This window comes from Rutilus rutilus (genome assembly GCF_951802725.1).
Source record: "Rutilus rutilus genome assembly, chromosome: 3".
NCBI lineage: Eukaryota > Metazoa > Chordata > Actinopteri > Cypriniformes > Leuciscidae > Rutilus > Rutilus rutilus.
The window spans coordinates 53,976,546-53,993,726 of NC_140211.1; the positions used below are offsets into that span (position 1 = coordinate 53,976,546).

Consider the following 17,181-nt stretch of genomic DNA (forward strand, 5'->3'; position numbering starts at 1 on the left):
CTACAAAGCCAAAACAATCTCTGTTACCTTAAATTATACGTTTATCTCTGTAAAGCTGCTTTGAAACAATCTACATGGTTAAAAGCGCTATATAAATGAAGATGACTTGACTTGACTTGACTTAAATAAAGGTGAAATACTCTATAGCTATAGTGTCTAACGAAACAACCATTTGTATCTATTTATTACAGTTTAAATGACATTAAATACGAGATTAATACATGCGTGTTAAAAACATGCTATTCCGCGCATGCGCGTCGAACATCAACTATGTATTTGATTAATCAAGTACGTCACCGCGATACAGGCTGCAGCGAGGACATTTTTTGGGTGAACTGTCCCTTTAACTGGTAGAGCGTATCGCTCCTGAACAGCAGGGGGCAGAATAAACCTCTTCACTGTGTTCTGTGACATCAAAACCACAGAAGAAATATACCAATTCAAAACACACCGTTGTATTTCCCGATGTTAGGGACCTTGATATATGGAAATATTATACATATAGGCCTAATTTGATCCGGTTTGCCGTATATCTGGTAGATTTGTGTTCTTCAGAGAGGTGAGTGTCTGAAACACCAAACACATCTGCTATGAATGTTATAGATCAGGCGATATGCACTACATAGCTACTGCAAATCAGATCCGCATCAGCTGCAGTAATAAAGCATGTTTAGAAACACTGTACTGAAAGCGATCGACTGTAAGTGTCGCACGGCTTGTTTACATCTTCCTGACACTAGATATTACAGGTTAACAGCTACTTTGAGTTCACATCCCATTATGTCACGTGTCAATGTTTTCAAGCGTTAAGGATGTGTATGCTTAGGGTGGATTAACACTAATTAATGCATTTATTTATATTAACAAATGATAGAAGCAACAGGAGTGACTCAATAGCACGTGCAGCACTCCTGAGGTGACTAGAAAACACTAACTTACACATTTGAAGGACAAAAGCTTTTTGGAGAATAGGAAGTAAAGCTTCACACGTCTGGTTATAGTATTTTGTGATCGTGTTAATGAATGTTTAATTACAAAACTGATATCATCTGAATCCTTATAAAGTCTACTTTATCATATTTGATAGACATGGCTTTCAAAAAATCTGAATTCTGATACTTTTTCTTTTAGCAAGTAAAAGGCCTAGCCTAAGTGTAAAAACTGTCCCCCTTCAGGTTGGTTCACGTGTCTTTTTTTGCAGTGACGATTTCTATGAAGTAAACGTTTATATTGTTAAAAATATTTCAAGATGAACACTTACTGGACTGAAGCAACTTAGGTTTGCTTGATCGTCAATGCATATGTTTTTAAAATTTGTGAGTATCAAATATTATTCATCAGACTTTTGAAGAATGCTTATTTGTTCATCTCTCAAACATCATTGTATTGCATTGCAACACTACACAAAACTATAAGCATTTAAATAGCATATATTATTGGGAGAAATAGAATGACAAATTACATTTATATGCATTTTATGTAAGTAGTCTGTTATATTGTTATAAAGATTTTCATTACACTCATTCATCTTACTTTTTGGCCATATAAATATCAGCAACTGCACCAAATGCCTATTTTTGCTAAGTTTGGCCCTCTGAATAAAATTGGAGTATCTTTTCCAACTCAAGTATGAGTAACTTAAAATCTTTTCCAAAATTAAAACTTAATTCTATAAAAAATACTTTGTATTAAAAATGAGTATGTAACTGACTTTCTATTTAAGCAATACAGTGAATGGCAACCGTCTGTAGTCTCCCAGTAGTATGCGGTTAGTTTAGTGATTAATTTACACCAAAACAAAAAGAAAACATGTATGCCTTCATCTCCGAAAACATTATATTTTGTCTTATAATGATCTCATACAAGCTCAAGGACTCATTTTCTGTCAGTTTATTTTTCGTGAAGTGGAATGTATGCTAATGTTTGTGGGTGGTTGAAGGACTGTAAGACTACACTCTGCATCCTTCAAAACGAGCCGAATGAAGGACGCGAAACGAAGGCGGCCTTTCAAGGATCCTTCAAATCGAGTTTGTCTTCAGCGGGGCTCGAGATATATGCAAAGCACCCTAAAACTAGAAATATCATGATGGAGCGTTGTGTTTTATTCCCATGTTGACCTGTATGTAGCTGTATGTTTAAGGGGAAAACGGCCATTAAAATAGTTTTTTTTGTATTGTAATGTTAGAATTTATTGTTATATATTGTTAGGGTTAGGTTAGGGTTAGGGTATTGTTAGGGTATTGTTATAATATATTCTAAATTTATCTTGTAAACCCTTGTAACATTCTATCAGATAGATAAAGTTTGTTGTCTTCTTAAACTAAATCATAAAATTTTAATAATGGGTTTCCATTTAGTTTGACATTACAACTGAGGGAAAACAAAACATGTCACTGTTTTGTAAAAGTTTAGTGCAATCAGCCTTCTGTACCCTTAAACAAACTATCACTATGTTTTTTTGGACATGCACCATGTTTTTTCAGTGGTACATTAATATTTTTTAAATATTTTATAACCATATTTAGTCAAACAATCAACCATTTATACAATCTGAGACCATCACTTGGTCAGAACTCTTACTAAATGTGATTATATAGTTATATTGTGTTCCTAACATTTGATTTTCTCCTAGGTTATAATGCTGCTGGCTCAGATAAATCAGTCAGCAGATTTCCAGCATGAAGGTGATGCTCAGGAGGTCACACTCTGCTTAACTGAGGCTGTGGGGATTTCAGGTCAGGGCTGCACACTTTATAAATGAACTCTTTTCAGACATTGACCTTTTATTAAAGGGAAAGCTGTGCATTTTTTACCCGAAAGAAATTAGGCTAATACTATTGTTCAGCAAGGATGCATTAAATTGATCAAAAGTGACAGTGAAGACTTTCTATTGTTATAAAAATATATATATTTTAAACAAATGCTGTTGTTTTAAATGTTCTTTTCACCAAAGGGTCCTAGAAAAAATGTGTCGATGACGTTTCCACGAAAATATTAAGTTGCACAACTGTTTTCAATATTGTTAATAATAAGAAATGTTTCTTGAGCAGCAAATCAGCATATTATAATGATTTCTGAAGGATCATGGGATACTGAAGACTGGAGTAATGATGCTGAAAGTTCAACTTTGCATCTTTACAACGTAGATTTTAAAATATATTAAATTAGAAATGAGGTTATTTAAAACTGTAACAATTTTTCACTGTATTTTTTATCAAATAAATACAGCCTTGGTCAGCATAAGAGACATTTGAACGGCAGTGTTCTCCATATTACAGTCATCATGATCTATTTGTTAATTGTTCAGATGGTGATCAGAGCATGGACACAGTCAGTTTGCAGGCTGTGACTTTATCAGATGGCTCCACTGCATATATACCTCACAACCCTCAAGGTATGTCTATTACGAGTTCTGAGCACAAACATTGTTCATCTGAGACGCTTTTGAGATGTAAAGCTTAGCATCACCTTCTATAAGAAACACATTAGCATATTCATTAGCAAATTTGATGGTTATTTCATTATTATTATTATTATTATTATTATTATTATTTTGGTTATTATTAAAGGGATACTCCACTTTTTTTGGAAATAGGCTCATTTTACAACTCCCCCAGAGTTAAATAGTTGAGTTTTACCGTTTTCGAATCCATTCAGCCGATCTCCGGGTCTGGCGGTACCACTTTTAGCATAGCTTAGCATAGATCATTGAATCTGAACAAGACCATTAGCATCTCTCTCAAAAAAATGACCAAAGAGTTTCGATATTTTTCCTATTTAAAACTTGACTCTTCTGTAGTTACATCGTGTACTAAGACCGACGGAAAATGTAAAGTTGCGATTTTCTAGGCTGATATGGCTAGGAACTATACTCTCATTCCTGCGTAATAATCAAGAAACTTTGCTGCCATACCATGAGTCCAGCAGGCGTAATGATATGGCGCAGCGCCTGAAAATAGGTCTAATAGGTTAGACAAACTTAGTCCCGGTCACGGTGGAAGTTACCGAGCTGGGGACTATTTTCAGGCGCTGCGTCATATCATTACGCCTGTCATTTTTTTGAGAGAGATGCTAATGGTCCTGTCCGATTCAATGATCTATGCTAAGCTATGCTAAAAGTGGTACTGCCAGACCCGGAGATTGGCTGAATGGATTCGAAAACGGTAAAACTCAACTCTTTAACTCTGGGAGAGTTGTAAAATGAGCCTATTTCCAAAAAAAGTGGAGTATCCCTTTAAGCACATTCTTTCTACATTTTCTATCAAACATTTGCTTGTATGCGTTTTGAACAGTAATGTGTTCCCTGGGAATCAAACCTATGACCTTTTCAATTAGTTAACCTACAGGACCTTAAAAATATTTGTTTTGATTTTTTACTTAGTGTGTATATATATATATATATATATATATATATATATATATATATATATATATATACACCTTGCTAGTACCGGGTTGGAACCCCTTTTACCTTCAGAACTGCCTTTATTCTTTGTGGCATAGATTCAACATGGTGTTTGCTTATCATCTAATCCATCCAGAATTTAATATATAGCCTTGTTAGGAGATGATCAACAATATTCACTTCACCTGTGACTGGTTATAATGTTTTGGATCATCAGTGAATATATAACAAATAAATCTTCTCAAATAAACAGTTTATTGAAAGTGATCAAGAAAGCATCTGCAATCTATAACTCTGTATTTCTCTTTTTTTTTTTATAAACAAATCAATGTTGTGCATGTTTTTACTTTCCCGTAAATGACTACCATTAAAGTTTAACTTTTCTTTTTTAAAATCTCATATTTATTCACAGTTGACATGGTATTTTATTTTACATTTTTTTTGAGTGATGTATTAACTGAGTGCTGGTTGTTTTCCCCAGACAGCAATATAGTTGAAGGACAGATGATCCAGTTAGAAGATGGATCCTCCGCTTATGTGCAACACATTTCTGTTCCAAAAGCAGGTACTTCCCTGTTTGTTATGCTGCAAATCTTCATGTTAGTTTCATTGGAAGGGATCTAGCTTTTATTATTTTATGTACGGGCTTACGATGTTAATATGCAAATAATGTTTCTTTTTTAATTTCCCATATTATATGCTCACTAGATGAGCCAAATAACTGGACAAGCGCGTCTGTATGTGATGTTGTTGGTAACGAAAGCTTACGACTGGAAGATGCTCAGACTGTGCAGTTGGAAGATGGAACTACTGCTTACATCCACCACACCACGAAAGGTTTTTCATTTACTCCCGTTCTTGTTGCACTCTTAAGGCGAGACACTACAGGTGAATAGGGTAAAATTTTTAACTAGCAGATATCACCATGAACCTTTCCCAGTTGATTACCTACATTAAGATGAGAAAAAAATGTATTACAAATTTTCTGTAATTTAATGTTTAAATATGCAAATTAGGGAATATCTAATTAAATATGCGTTAATTTGCATATATTTTAAAAAACGAAATCTGAGTATTGGATAAAGCCAGGTTAAAAATTATTTTTTCATTGTGTTCACATATTAGATGGGAAAAAAATTCCAGGGGGATTTATGGATATCTACTTTTGTTATCCTGTAAATCAGAAAATACGGTCAATAGCCTTAAAAAAATTATTTTCGCCATGTTTTTTGGAATAAAATGTTATATAAATCAGGCTAGGAATAATATATTTACAAATCCCTCAGTAAATGTCTTCATAGTATAACTAGGTACAAGACTGGAACGTTTGGTGTATATAGGTGCTACTGAAGTGGAGATTTCGGACTTGGAGTACGAGAGAAAGGTCATTTTGAGAAAACGGGCTAAAGATTTATCATCAGCCAATGAGATTGCGCATTCAGCCCTTTTACTTTCACGATTGGTCGCTGATAAAAAGGAAATGACCATATTTGGATCCGAACAGGATTGTAGAGGAGAGAGAGAGCTTCCTAACAGTGCATGTGATGACAGGGTGCCGGCAGCGATCGCGGAGCAGCATGTTGATTAAGAATGCAAACTTTTGTTGAATTTATGAGAAATCTACAGATGCAAACAGACAAAGTGTAATAAAATAAAGACCTAAATGTGTATTTCAGACTTTTTTTCACCACACGTCTGAAAGAAGACATGTTATTGAAGACAAATATCCAAAAATCTCAAAATTGACCAGTAAAAAAAGATAAACGATGTTTTTGCCTGCCGTGTCTCGCCTTAAAAGAAAAAGTTCTATATAGAACCTTAAATTGCCCCCATTATGCTATTTTAAAGGTTCCTAATTTGTTTTGGAGCTCTCCATGCATCAAAGGTCAAAAAACAAAACAAATTTTCTCATAATATGCAAAAATATTATGCATCATTTAAGACCATTTCTCCTTATAAAGAACCTTTCTGGCATAAAGGGTTCTTTAAAGTTGAGTCAAGAACCCCACTGAACCTTTTTTTCACATACATGTACATGTACATGCTTTATATATATATGTTTTTTATTATAATTTTTTTATTTATGTTTTTTGTCATTAATGCATTTTCAGATACATATGACCCCAGTACCTTGCAGGCGGTGCAGTTAGAGGACGGGTCTACCGCTTATATCCATCATGCTGTTCAGGTGTCTCAGCCGAACACCATTCTGGCCATCCAGACTAATGGCACAGTAGCAGATTTGCAGACAGATTCATCCATTGACCAAGAAACAATCAATGCTTTGGAGCAGTACACAACCAAGGTACCCTTTAAAGATGACTAGGGCTAATGCAAAGACACTCACAATGTATTTACCATGACTTTGCTGGTGATATAAGCCTATAAGCCTAACCCTAACCCAATTAGGTGACGTTGTTACATATTGTAAATATTTTTTTTAGCTAATCATTTGTCAAAATTGGTAAGAAAATAATTTTTGTAGAGTGTAATGATCACTCTTGAATTCTTTCCTGCAGATTGAGGAAATGGACTCGTACACAAACTCTGAGCTGATCACTAATGATCCTCACGGTGTTGTGGAGATGCAGGTTAGAATACAATATCCATGCAAAATAAAAATATCAATAGTCAAACTAGGAGATGCTCAGAAATGTTTATCCTCCCTCCCTCTAGATCGTACTTCAGGGTCAAGAAATCCGGCGTAGTGTGCAGCAGCCTGGGGAGAAATGTTTTCGGTGTAATTACGACGGATGTGGAAAGCTTTACACCACTGCAAATCATCTTAAGGTTATTATGGCTTGTGCATTTGAGCTTATCAGCTTGTTAAATAAAAGTAATTCACCATAGACAGCATTACAAATGTAATGCATTATGATTATTTTCTCGTGTTTTGTTTTATCAGGTACATGAAAGGGCGCATACAGGTGACAAGCCGTACTGTTGTGACATACCTGGCTGTGGGAAAAAGTTTGCAACAGGTAACAGTTTGTCAATTTGTCACCTCAGCAGGGTTTTTTGTGTCCTATTCAGCAAGGATGCATTAAATTGAAAAACAGTTAAAAATATTTGTATCTAAAAGGAAAACCTTTTTATTAATCAAAAAATCCTGATTAGTCTCTTTTTCAACATTTGATAATAATAAATGTTACTTGAGCAGCAAATCATCATATTAGAATGATTTCTGAAGGATCATGTGACACTGAAGACTGGAGTAATGATGCTGAAAATTCAGCTTTGATCACAGGAATAAATTACATTTTAAGATATAATTACAATAGAAACCAGTTATTTTAAAGGTACACTAACTTTTTTTTAGTTCAAAATGTAAAAGAGTCAATACATGTGTTTTTGTCTTACTTATTAACTATGGTTAGTCTATTTTAAGTGTTTATATTTTAGACCTAGCGGAGTCCATATGTCACTTGACCATGCGCGTCTCGTCATATCCGTGAATAGAGAAAAGTTGTTCTGGCTGCTTTGATGCCTGTATGGTGTGCGAGTGGCATAAGTTAGTCGTCACAATGAGTGAGAAATCTCAAACCTCCGGGGAATCTCCCATTTTAAACAAACGCCAAACTAAGGAGAGTGCTGGCATAAAGAAAACGCGACAGCTCGTAATAAAACAAGAATCAACATCGGCTTGGCTCTTCAGAGATGGCGAGAACTGAGGGATTTGAAATGTTGTAAAAGTGATGCGAAGATGGTGTTTTTATTACTCAGTGGGTTAGTAAGGTATTTTATTGAACGGATACATTGTCATATGCAGCTCTCTAACAGAGTTCATTATAAAGCACTATCTATTGTGAAGGGTCATTTCATTATGGCTGTTGAGGCGCTGTGCTGGAATTTATTTTCAAGGAAGCACTGTGTCTGTTAATGGGTTAAGCTACAGTAACATCTTCAGCTAGTCAGCTTGAGATCCTTTCCATCTAAACTGGTTATATCTCTTAAGCCTAGTAGTGAATGTTTTATGAGCAGCAGGAGAACCATATTCATCCGCACAGTCACGCAGAGCCGAAGCACAACCAAACAATGTTCCTCCGCAAAAGGCATGCACCTTTAAATTGTAATAATTTGTTCACAAAATTAAACTTACTGCATTTTCAATCACATAAATGTATTAAAAAAATAATCTTACCGACCCCCAACTTTTGAGTAGTTGTGTATTTCTGACGTATTTGCTGTGTTATATTCATCCCTTGTCATTCTTTTTCTATAAGGTTATGGTTTGAAAAGTCACATCAGGACACACACTGGAGAAAAACCTTACCGCTGTCAGGAGTTGGACTGTAAAAAATCTTTCAAGACCTCAGGGGACCTTCAAAAGCACACCAGAATTCACACAGGTACTTTCTTTGCCTTCTTCCATCTATTCCTTGGATTATTGGATTCATTATATTATCTGAATATGAATGTAGTTATCACACAGTACTGTCTTAAAAATACCATGGTATTGAATAGTAGACAAAAAGCTGCATGCATAAGAACTGTACAAGAATAAAATCGATGTTTCATAATAGTTGCTCTCGGGCGGAAACCTCGTATCTCTATTTTTCGTAATTTTTATAAATTATTACTATTGGGTTTTGCAAAATATCTAACCAATGGAAAGTATTAAAAACAGCTTTCGACTAAACCCTGTAACTCCATTGGCTCCTCAAACTGTCAGTTAAACCTCATAAACAACTGTTGTACGCAGTTTGGACCGTTTCTGCTTGTTTGCGATGCAAGAACCAATTGAACTGGTTCTTTGAATAATTTCAGAGTTTTCTTTACTCAAGAAACACTTTATATAAAGGCTAATGTTTTATGTATTTGAGGAGTGGAGAAGAGTCTAGCATTTTTTGTCGAGTCATAGCCAACAACACTGCCTTAAATGGCCTGTGCGAAGCACTTCCTCTTTAATAACATGGGATTTTGGCCAAATGACAGAAAAAAACTTAACTTTATAACCTGTAAGTTGATGAAAACGTATGACTGCTTCACATGTCTGAAATTTGCTGGTCAAAAATCTTAAACTCCATTTGAGCTTGATTTTGGTAAAATGTTAATAATACAACGACATATAAAGCCACAATATCAACTTTGACCGTGTGGTGTTTAATTATTTTTAAAATATGGTGTTTTTTTCCATTTCCTGAAAACTAAGTAGCGTTTTTGGACATACAAGGTTTCTGCCCAACTGCGACGATATGGAGAGTTGTCATATTAGCAGCCTTATTACCAATGTGATAACACGGTACCACCACATTACTTCTGCTCCTACCAATGACCTCTGTTCTTTTAAGGAGAGAAGCCATTTTTATGTCCTTTCCCGGGCTGTGGACGATCCTTCACTACCTCAAACATCTGTAAGGTCCATGTTCGCACACACACAGGAGAGAAACCGTATCACTGCCCAGAACCAGGCTGTAATCGGGCCTTTGCCAGCGCAACAAATTACAAGAACCACATACGGATCCATACAGGTATGCTGCTTTTTAGCCTTAAAGGGGTTGTTCACCTAGAAATTAAAATGGACATCCTTTTACTCGTTCCAGACCTGTATGACTTTCTTTCTTACGTGGAACTCTAAAGGAGGAATTTTGAGTGATGTGCTGATCTGGTCAGATGTCAAGTTGTTATTGTTAAGCTGGTTCTCAAACAAAGCTATTGTATGAATTCAGAAGACTTTGAGTATAGAGCATGGCCACTTTCATGGTGCTTCTTGTCATTTTGGAGCTTGTTAACTCCAGTCCTCATTCCCTTTCATTGTATTAAAATTAGGGCTGAACGATACATCGAATTTTCATCGTCATCGCGATATGAACTCGCGCGATGAACACATCGCAACAGACAGCCTGACACGATGAATAATGCCTGGTTCAGATTACAAGATTTTTGTGTCTGTTATGATAGTCACGGTGTCAGATTACACGATTTTGACTCCTAAAATCTTGTCGTGTGGTGGACAAGAAACATGTCAGACTACACGTTGCTTTCCGACCAGTCATCGCGTGCCATCACACGCACACATTCACTCGCACGCACACACACACACACACTCTGTCCCTCACACACTCGCGCTCACTCACTCGCGCGCACACTCACACACACTCGCTCACTGGCGCACACACACACTCACTGTTGCTCGCGCTCTCACTCACTCGCGCACACTCACTCTCGCTCACATACTCAACCCGTGGAGGACTGTTAAAAAATTAAACATGCTAGTCTTTCTCAGACGCGCCGTAGGTTGTCGCCCAGACACACTGACTATACGAGATGAAACAATCGAATCTTGCGTCCCGACGCCCGTTGTCGTTTACGAATCCCCACGACACCCATAGGTCAAACGGATCGTGCCAAAATCGCGCTAAAATCGTGTAATCTGAACCAGGCAGGTAATAAACGTTTGACCTATCATGCAAAGAACCTATTAAAGCACTAAGTCGTGGGAACAGTACAGCTAACATTCACATTTGAATATTTATCGCAAGTCATATTGTCGTCGCAATATTAAACAATGTTATCGCACATCGCAGCTTTTCCTCATATCGTGCAGCCCTAATTAAAATGATAGTTCAGCCAAAATTTAGGCTACTCACCCTCATGTCATTCAAAACATGTATGACTTTGTTTCTTCTGCGGAACATAAAAAAAATATATATTTTGGTAAAACCTTACAATAAGGTAAGGTAATGTACTTACAATAGTAATAAAAGTAAATGATGCATAATTACAAATAAATAACCCTAAACCTAACCATAACCCTGTAGTATTTACATGTAATTAAGTAATATTACGCTGTACTCATTTGTGTAATTACACTGTAACAACACCACCTTATAATAAAGTGTAACAAAAATACTTCTAAAGCATTTATTAATCTTAGTTAATGTTGATTTCAACTATTACTAATAGGTTATTATGCTCAAAAAATGTATTTGTTTATATTATTTAATGGACCTGAGCTTGCATGAACTAACAATGAACATTTGTATTTTATTAACTAATGTTAATGAAGACTAATAAATATCATAATAAATGTATTGCTCATTGTCAATGTTAGTTAATGCATTAACTACTGTTAACTGATGGGCTCTTATTGTAAAGTGTTACCAATATAGTAAGAAGTGTCTCAGTGGTTTTTGGAATGACACGAGAGTAAGTAAATAGTGACAAAACTGTAATTTTGGGTGGACTATTTGTTTATAATATGTAATCTAACCTAATGTACAGTACAGGTCAAAAGTTTGGAAACATTACGTTTTTTTATATTTTTGAACGAAGTCTCTAATGCTTATCAAGGCTGCGTTTATTTGATCAAAAATACAGAAAAAATATTGTGAAATATTATTACAACTTAAAATAAGTTTTCTATTTGAATATACTTTAAAAAATAATTTATTCCTGTGATGCAAAGCTGAATTTTCAGCATCATTACTCCACTCTTCAGTGTCACATGTGACATCCAGTCTGTCACATGATCCTTTAGAAATCAATCTAATATTCTGATTTATTATGAGTGTTGGAAACAGTTCTGCTGCCTAATATATTTGATGAATAAAAGGTTAAAAAGAACTGCATTTATTCAAAATAAAAAAATATTTTCTAATAATATAAATCTTCTTTACTACCACTTTTTATCAATTTAACACATCCTTGCTGAATAAAATTATTGATTTATTTCAAAAAAAAGAAAGAAAAAAAATTACTGACCCCAAATTACTGACCAGTAGTGTATATTGTTGTTACAAAAAAAGATTTCTATTTTTTAAAAAATTGCTTTTTTTTTTTATTCATCAAAGTATCCTAAAAAAGTATCACAGGTTATGAAAAAAAAATAAGCAGCAGAACTGTTTCCAACTTTGATAATGAATCATCATATTAGAATGATTTCTAAAGGATCATGTGATAGACTGGAGTAATGATCCTGAAAATTCAGCTTTGCATCACAGAAATAAATGATAATTTAAAGTATAATAAATTGAAAACCAATTATTTTAAATTGTAATAATATATCACAATATAAAAAAAAAAAATTCTGTATTTTTGATCAAATAAATGCAGGCTTGATGAGCAGAAGAAACTTATTTCAAAAACATTAAAAATAGTAATGTTTCCAAACTTTTGACCTGTACTGTAACTGTGAATGCAACTCCTGTGAAATATCTGAAATAACCAGTGTCCTTTTTTAACATGCAGGAGAGAGGCCGTATGTTTGCACGGTTCCTGGATGTGACAAGCGATTCACCGAGTACTCGAGTCTATACAAACATAATGTAGTGCACACTCCCTGTAAACCCTACAAGTGCAACCACTGTGGAAAGACGTACAAGCAGATTTCCACACTAGTCATGCACAAACGCACAGCACACAATGACTCTGAGCCTATAGAAGAGGAGTCGGAGGGCTATTTTGAACCCCCTTCAGGTTGGTTTTAAAACATATCTAATATATCATAAAATCATACCAGATTTTGATGATGTTTCATGAGTGGAACTGGGCTGGTTTTTTTTTGCATTTAGAGGCTATAGATGACCCCTCCATGAGTGTCAGCCCTGTGAAGTGTGAAGACACTTGTCCTGAAATGGCTTCTGAAGTCTCTGATGTCACGGAACAACAGCATGTGACTTTTATCACACAAGATGGAGCATCACAGGTTTGCATCTAAAGTTTCTCAGATGATCTACATGTTTTTATGTTGAGTCTTTTTTGATTACGCTTTTGTTTAACAGCATAGAAAAAAGTCCATGGTTCTTATACTGTAAGCTAAAATGTGCTTGGTCATTTGAACTGTTGGTGTGCTCTAGAGACTTGACTGCAAATTTGGTCAGGTGACTTTTCAGACCTTGTCCTAAAACTTGGCAGTGTTCATTAATTTCTGTGCTGCCATCATTGTTGGGTAAATTACTGACAAATTGTCGTCCATTACTGAATACAAATTACATTATGAAAATTGTATTTAGTGATCTATTATATAATCGTAATCTATTACACATTTTAGATAATATAATCTAACTACTTTTTGATTGCATTTAGATTACTTTTGACCTAACTCGTTTATCACATTGATTTGAATAGGATAATCTTGTACCATATTCATATAAAAAAATTAAAAGAGAAAGAAAATGTATTCCATTTTTGTCGTTATAACCAACATAAAGTGCATGGAACATTACAATATGTCAAGGTTTCCCAAACTAGGGTTTATAAAGGAACTGCAAGGGCTTCGTAAATTAATGAATGAATCATAAAAATGAATATATTCAATATTTTTGTTTTGTTTATGCCTGTGATTTTAACAGGGTATTGGAAATACGATCACAATGGTAACACAAGATGGCAGTATGATCACCTTCCCACCCACTGAGTCTTTGCTGTCTTCAGCGGAGGCTCATTCAGTGACTATGGTCTCAGAGGACGGGACTGAAGGACAGGTGTGTAGGATTTTTGGGTGTTGTAAATTTGAGAACCAAGATCTTTCATGTGTGTGGTTTTCATTTCCAGCAAACACATAAAAGGTTATTTCCTAATTATCACAAGACTATTCTGCCTAATGCTGATCTGTGTGCATAAAGAGTGCTGCAGTGATGGTTTTTTTTAAAGGGTAACTCTCGCCAAAATTGAACCTAGGCTCTGTTTGTTAATCTACCCGAGCCAAACTTTCATGTAAAAGCATAATTAGAATGGAAACGCCACTTTTAAGATTGACCGTATTTTCGTTTTAGGTCAAAATGCCTTTTGAATGGGAGTGCGTGGGGCACTTCTATGATAGCGCTAGCGACTCAAAATCGCTATTTTTAAAACACTAAGAAGGCTCGACACAACATGAAACTGTGCTCGAAGTATCACCAGGGGCTCTACACATGAACTTGAGCATCGACTACATTGTTTGTGTACACAAAGTTTACTAAAAAGAAAGGTTTTGTACGACTCACTTTATCAGTTAGTGTTTCCGGTGGCTGGAATTTAGTCAGTCAAAAGTAGTCGATCTCGTAGCCTAGGTTCAATTTTGGCGAGAGTTACCCAGGCCAACCTGGAAGTTAGCATCACTCTGGTTCCATCGACAAAAACCCCGTAGGATTTGTTTTCCATTGGCTTTTGGATTATCGCAGAAAATAAGCTCTGTGACCAACAAAAATTATATGTTCACAAATGAACACGGCTTGAAGCGTAAAAACAATCGCGAGAAGTCAAAAGCAAAACATAGGCTATAAACGAACTACACCATGGTCACATGACTTCACTAAGCTTCCGACAATTATTTCAGTCTTTATTTAAGGCGAGACACTACAGGTGAATAGGGTACAATTTTTAACTAGATATCACCATGAAACTTTCCCAGTTGATTACCTACATTAAGATGAGAAAAAAATGTATTACAAGTTTTCTGTAATTTAATGTTTAAATATGCAAATTAGGCAATATCTAATTAAATATGCGCTAATTTGCATATATTTAAAAAAACTAAATCTGAGTATTGGATAAAGCCAGGTTAAAAATTAGTTTTTCATTGTGTTCACATATTAGATGGGAAAAAAATTCCAGGGGGATTTATGGATATCTACTTTTGTTATCCTGTATATCAGAAAATACTGTCAATAGCCTTAAAAAAAAGATTTTCGCCATGTTTTTTTGGAATAAAATGTTATATAAATCAGGCTAGGAATAATATATTTACAAATCCCTCTGTAAATGTCTTCATAATATAACTAGGTACAAGACTGGAAAGTTTGGTGTATATAGGTGCTACTTGGAGTATGAGAGAAAGGTCATTTTGAGAAAACGGGCTTTAAAGATTTATCATCAGCCAATGAGATTGCGCATTCAGCCCTTTTACTTTCACGATTGGTTGCTGATAAAAAGGAAATGACCCTATTTGGATCCGACAGGATTGTACAGAAGAGAGAGAGAGCTTCCTAACGGTGCATGTGATGACAGGGTGCCGGCAGCGATCGCGGAGCAGCATGTTGATTAAGAACGCAAACTTTTGTTGAATTTATGAGAAATCTACAGACGCAAACAGACAAAGTGTAATAAAATAAAGACCTAAATGTGTATTTCGGACTTTTTTTCACCACAAGTCTGAAAGAAGACATGTTATTGAAGACAAATATCCAAAAATCTCAAAATTGACCAGTAAAAAAACAACAATGTTTTTGCCTGCCGTGTCTCGCCTTAAAAAAAACGTTTTAACTGTTCGACTGATGATGTTTAATGTCCCCTACAACCTTTGTGGTCCCATTTAGCCACTTGTTAGCAACCGCATTTTTCAAGACAAGTAAAAGCTTTAAAAAAAATCACAAGGGGACATTGCTGATGTATTTTTATGTTGTTGAATAAAACGTGAAAATAGGAAATATTTTTATGTATTTTTTTTTTCTGTTTTCTTCAGATGACTATTATGATGCCAGATTTAACATCTTGCAGGAACATACAGGATGGGTTATCAGCACACCCAATTACACTTCTGGCTACTTCTAACGGCACACAGATTGCTGTTCAGGTAGAATGAGGCTGCAATACACCACATGACTTTTGCCCAGAGTTTTGCCTGATTTACAGTTGGAGGAGTTGATGCTAGTTGCTGAAAGTTACAGCCAATCTGCAGATTTTAGTCAGTTGGAGTTGACCAATTTCACAGAAAATCGCATATGATAGCCACAGACGATGATGTTTTAGGTTCAGACTATGATTTCATCCATTCGGAGAATATCAGACATGTTCGATATTTTGAGCCAATTTTAAAACATTATTTTCATTTGCAACAAGCAACAATTTAGACACCGCCCAACGTGGACAATCACCAGATTTTAGTACATCACTTCTCAGACTTTCCACAACCCGACAAATGGCAATTGAACATGTTTAATTGGCGAAAACAATCGACCAGCGCCAACAGACGCCGACACACTGATCTGGCAAAACCCGATGAAGTGTCTGTTGGCGCTGGTCGTGTCTGTCGGTGCAGTGTGAATTAGCCTTTAGTTGTGTTTGGATCCAAAGTCTGGTAACCATTTACAAAGTTGGCAAGTTTATGATCCCTAGTATTTTTAAGAATCATACAGACTGCGTCCAAAAGCTGTCACATCCTGACTACTGAGATTCCTTCATCTGATTTTTGAAGGTAGCATAGATGCACTGATGAGGCAAAACATTATGACCAGTCACAGGTGAAGCGAATATTGTTGATCATCTCCTAACAAGGCTATATATTAAGGTCTGGGTGGATTAGATGGTAAGAAAGCAATCAGTTCTCGTAATCAATGTGTTGGATGCAGGAATAAAGATCTGAATGACTTTGACAAGGGACAAATTGTTATGGCAAAGCGACTGATATCACGACAGTTGAGCTGAAGGAAACAAATTGAGTCTGAAAGTCGTGGTTGTTGGTTTCACTCGCTTTTATTTTTCCAATGCTATTTTTTACCTTGATTTTTAACTGTATAGCTGGGCATATGTATATATTATTGAACATAGGTGTTGTATTCTGTCTTGTAGCTCAACGAACAGACTTCACTGGAAGAGGCTCTGAGGATAGCATCATCATTACAGGGAGGAGAAACAACAGGACTGACCAATTAACTACCTTCACCTTCAGTACTTAGTGTAACTAGTGACTCCAATGATGAACAAATTATGAACTTTTGTAATTACCCTTTCACCACAATTGTACAGAGGTTACACTGTGCACTATGAAAACATTTTTAACAGCTTTGTTCACATTGATATAGATATCTAAAAGGCGGAAACCTGTTTGCATTTTTTAAATAAAAAGAGATGAAGGG

General features: G+C 35.5%; 1 protein-coding gene across 1 annotated transcript; it reads left to right on the forward strand.

Annotated features, from left to right (window-relative positions):
• The first annotated feature begins 372 nt into the window (after positions 1-372).
• Positions 373-17,181, forward strand: znf143a (zinc finger protein 143a). Its single transcript, XM_084404891.1, has 16 exons — positions 373-559; positions 2,633-2,735; positions 3,308-3,394; positions 4,887-4,970; positions 5,114-5,242; positions 6,517-6,710; positions 6,925-6,996; positions 7,082-7,195; positions 7,311-7,386; positions 8,629-8,754; positions 9,697-9,876; positions 12,596-12,823; positions 12,919-13,052; positions 13,699-13,830; positions 15,789-15,899; positions 16,895-17,181. Exons 2-16 carry the CDS (start codon positions 2,639-2,641, stop codon positions 16,976-16,978), a joined length of 1,848 nt encoding a protein of 615 aa, XP_084261017.1. The 5' UTR covers positions 373-559; positions 2,633-2,638; the 3' UTR covers positions 16,979-17,181.

Bases quoted from the DNA above. Each gene is read 5' to 3' on its own strand.
- znf143a (XM_084404891.1), top strand. From the start codon at position 2,639: ATGCTGCTGGCTCAGATAAATCAGTCAGCAGATTTCCAGCATGAAGGT. The intron at 2,736-3,307 runs GTCAGGGCTGCA...TTAATTGTTCAG, and splicing joins TGAGGCTGTGGGGATTTCAG to ATGGTGATCAGAGCATGGAC. The intron at 8,755-9,696 runs GTACTTTCTTTG...TGTTCTTTTAAG, and splicing joins GCACACCAGAATTCACACAG to GAGAGAAGCCATTTTTATGT.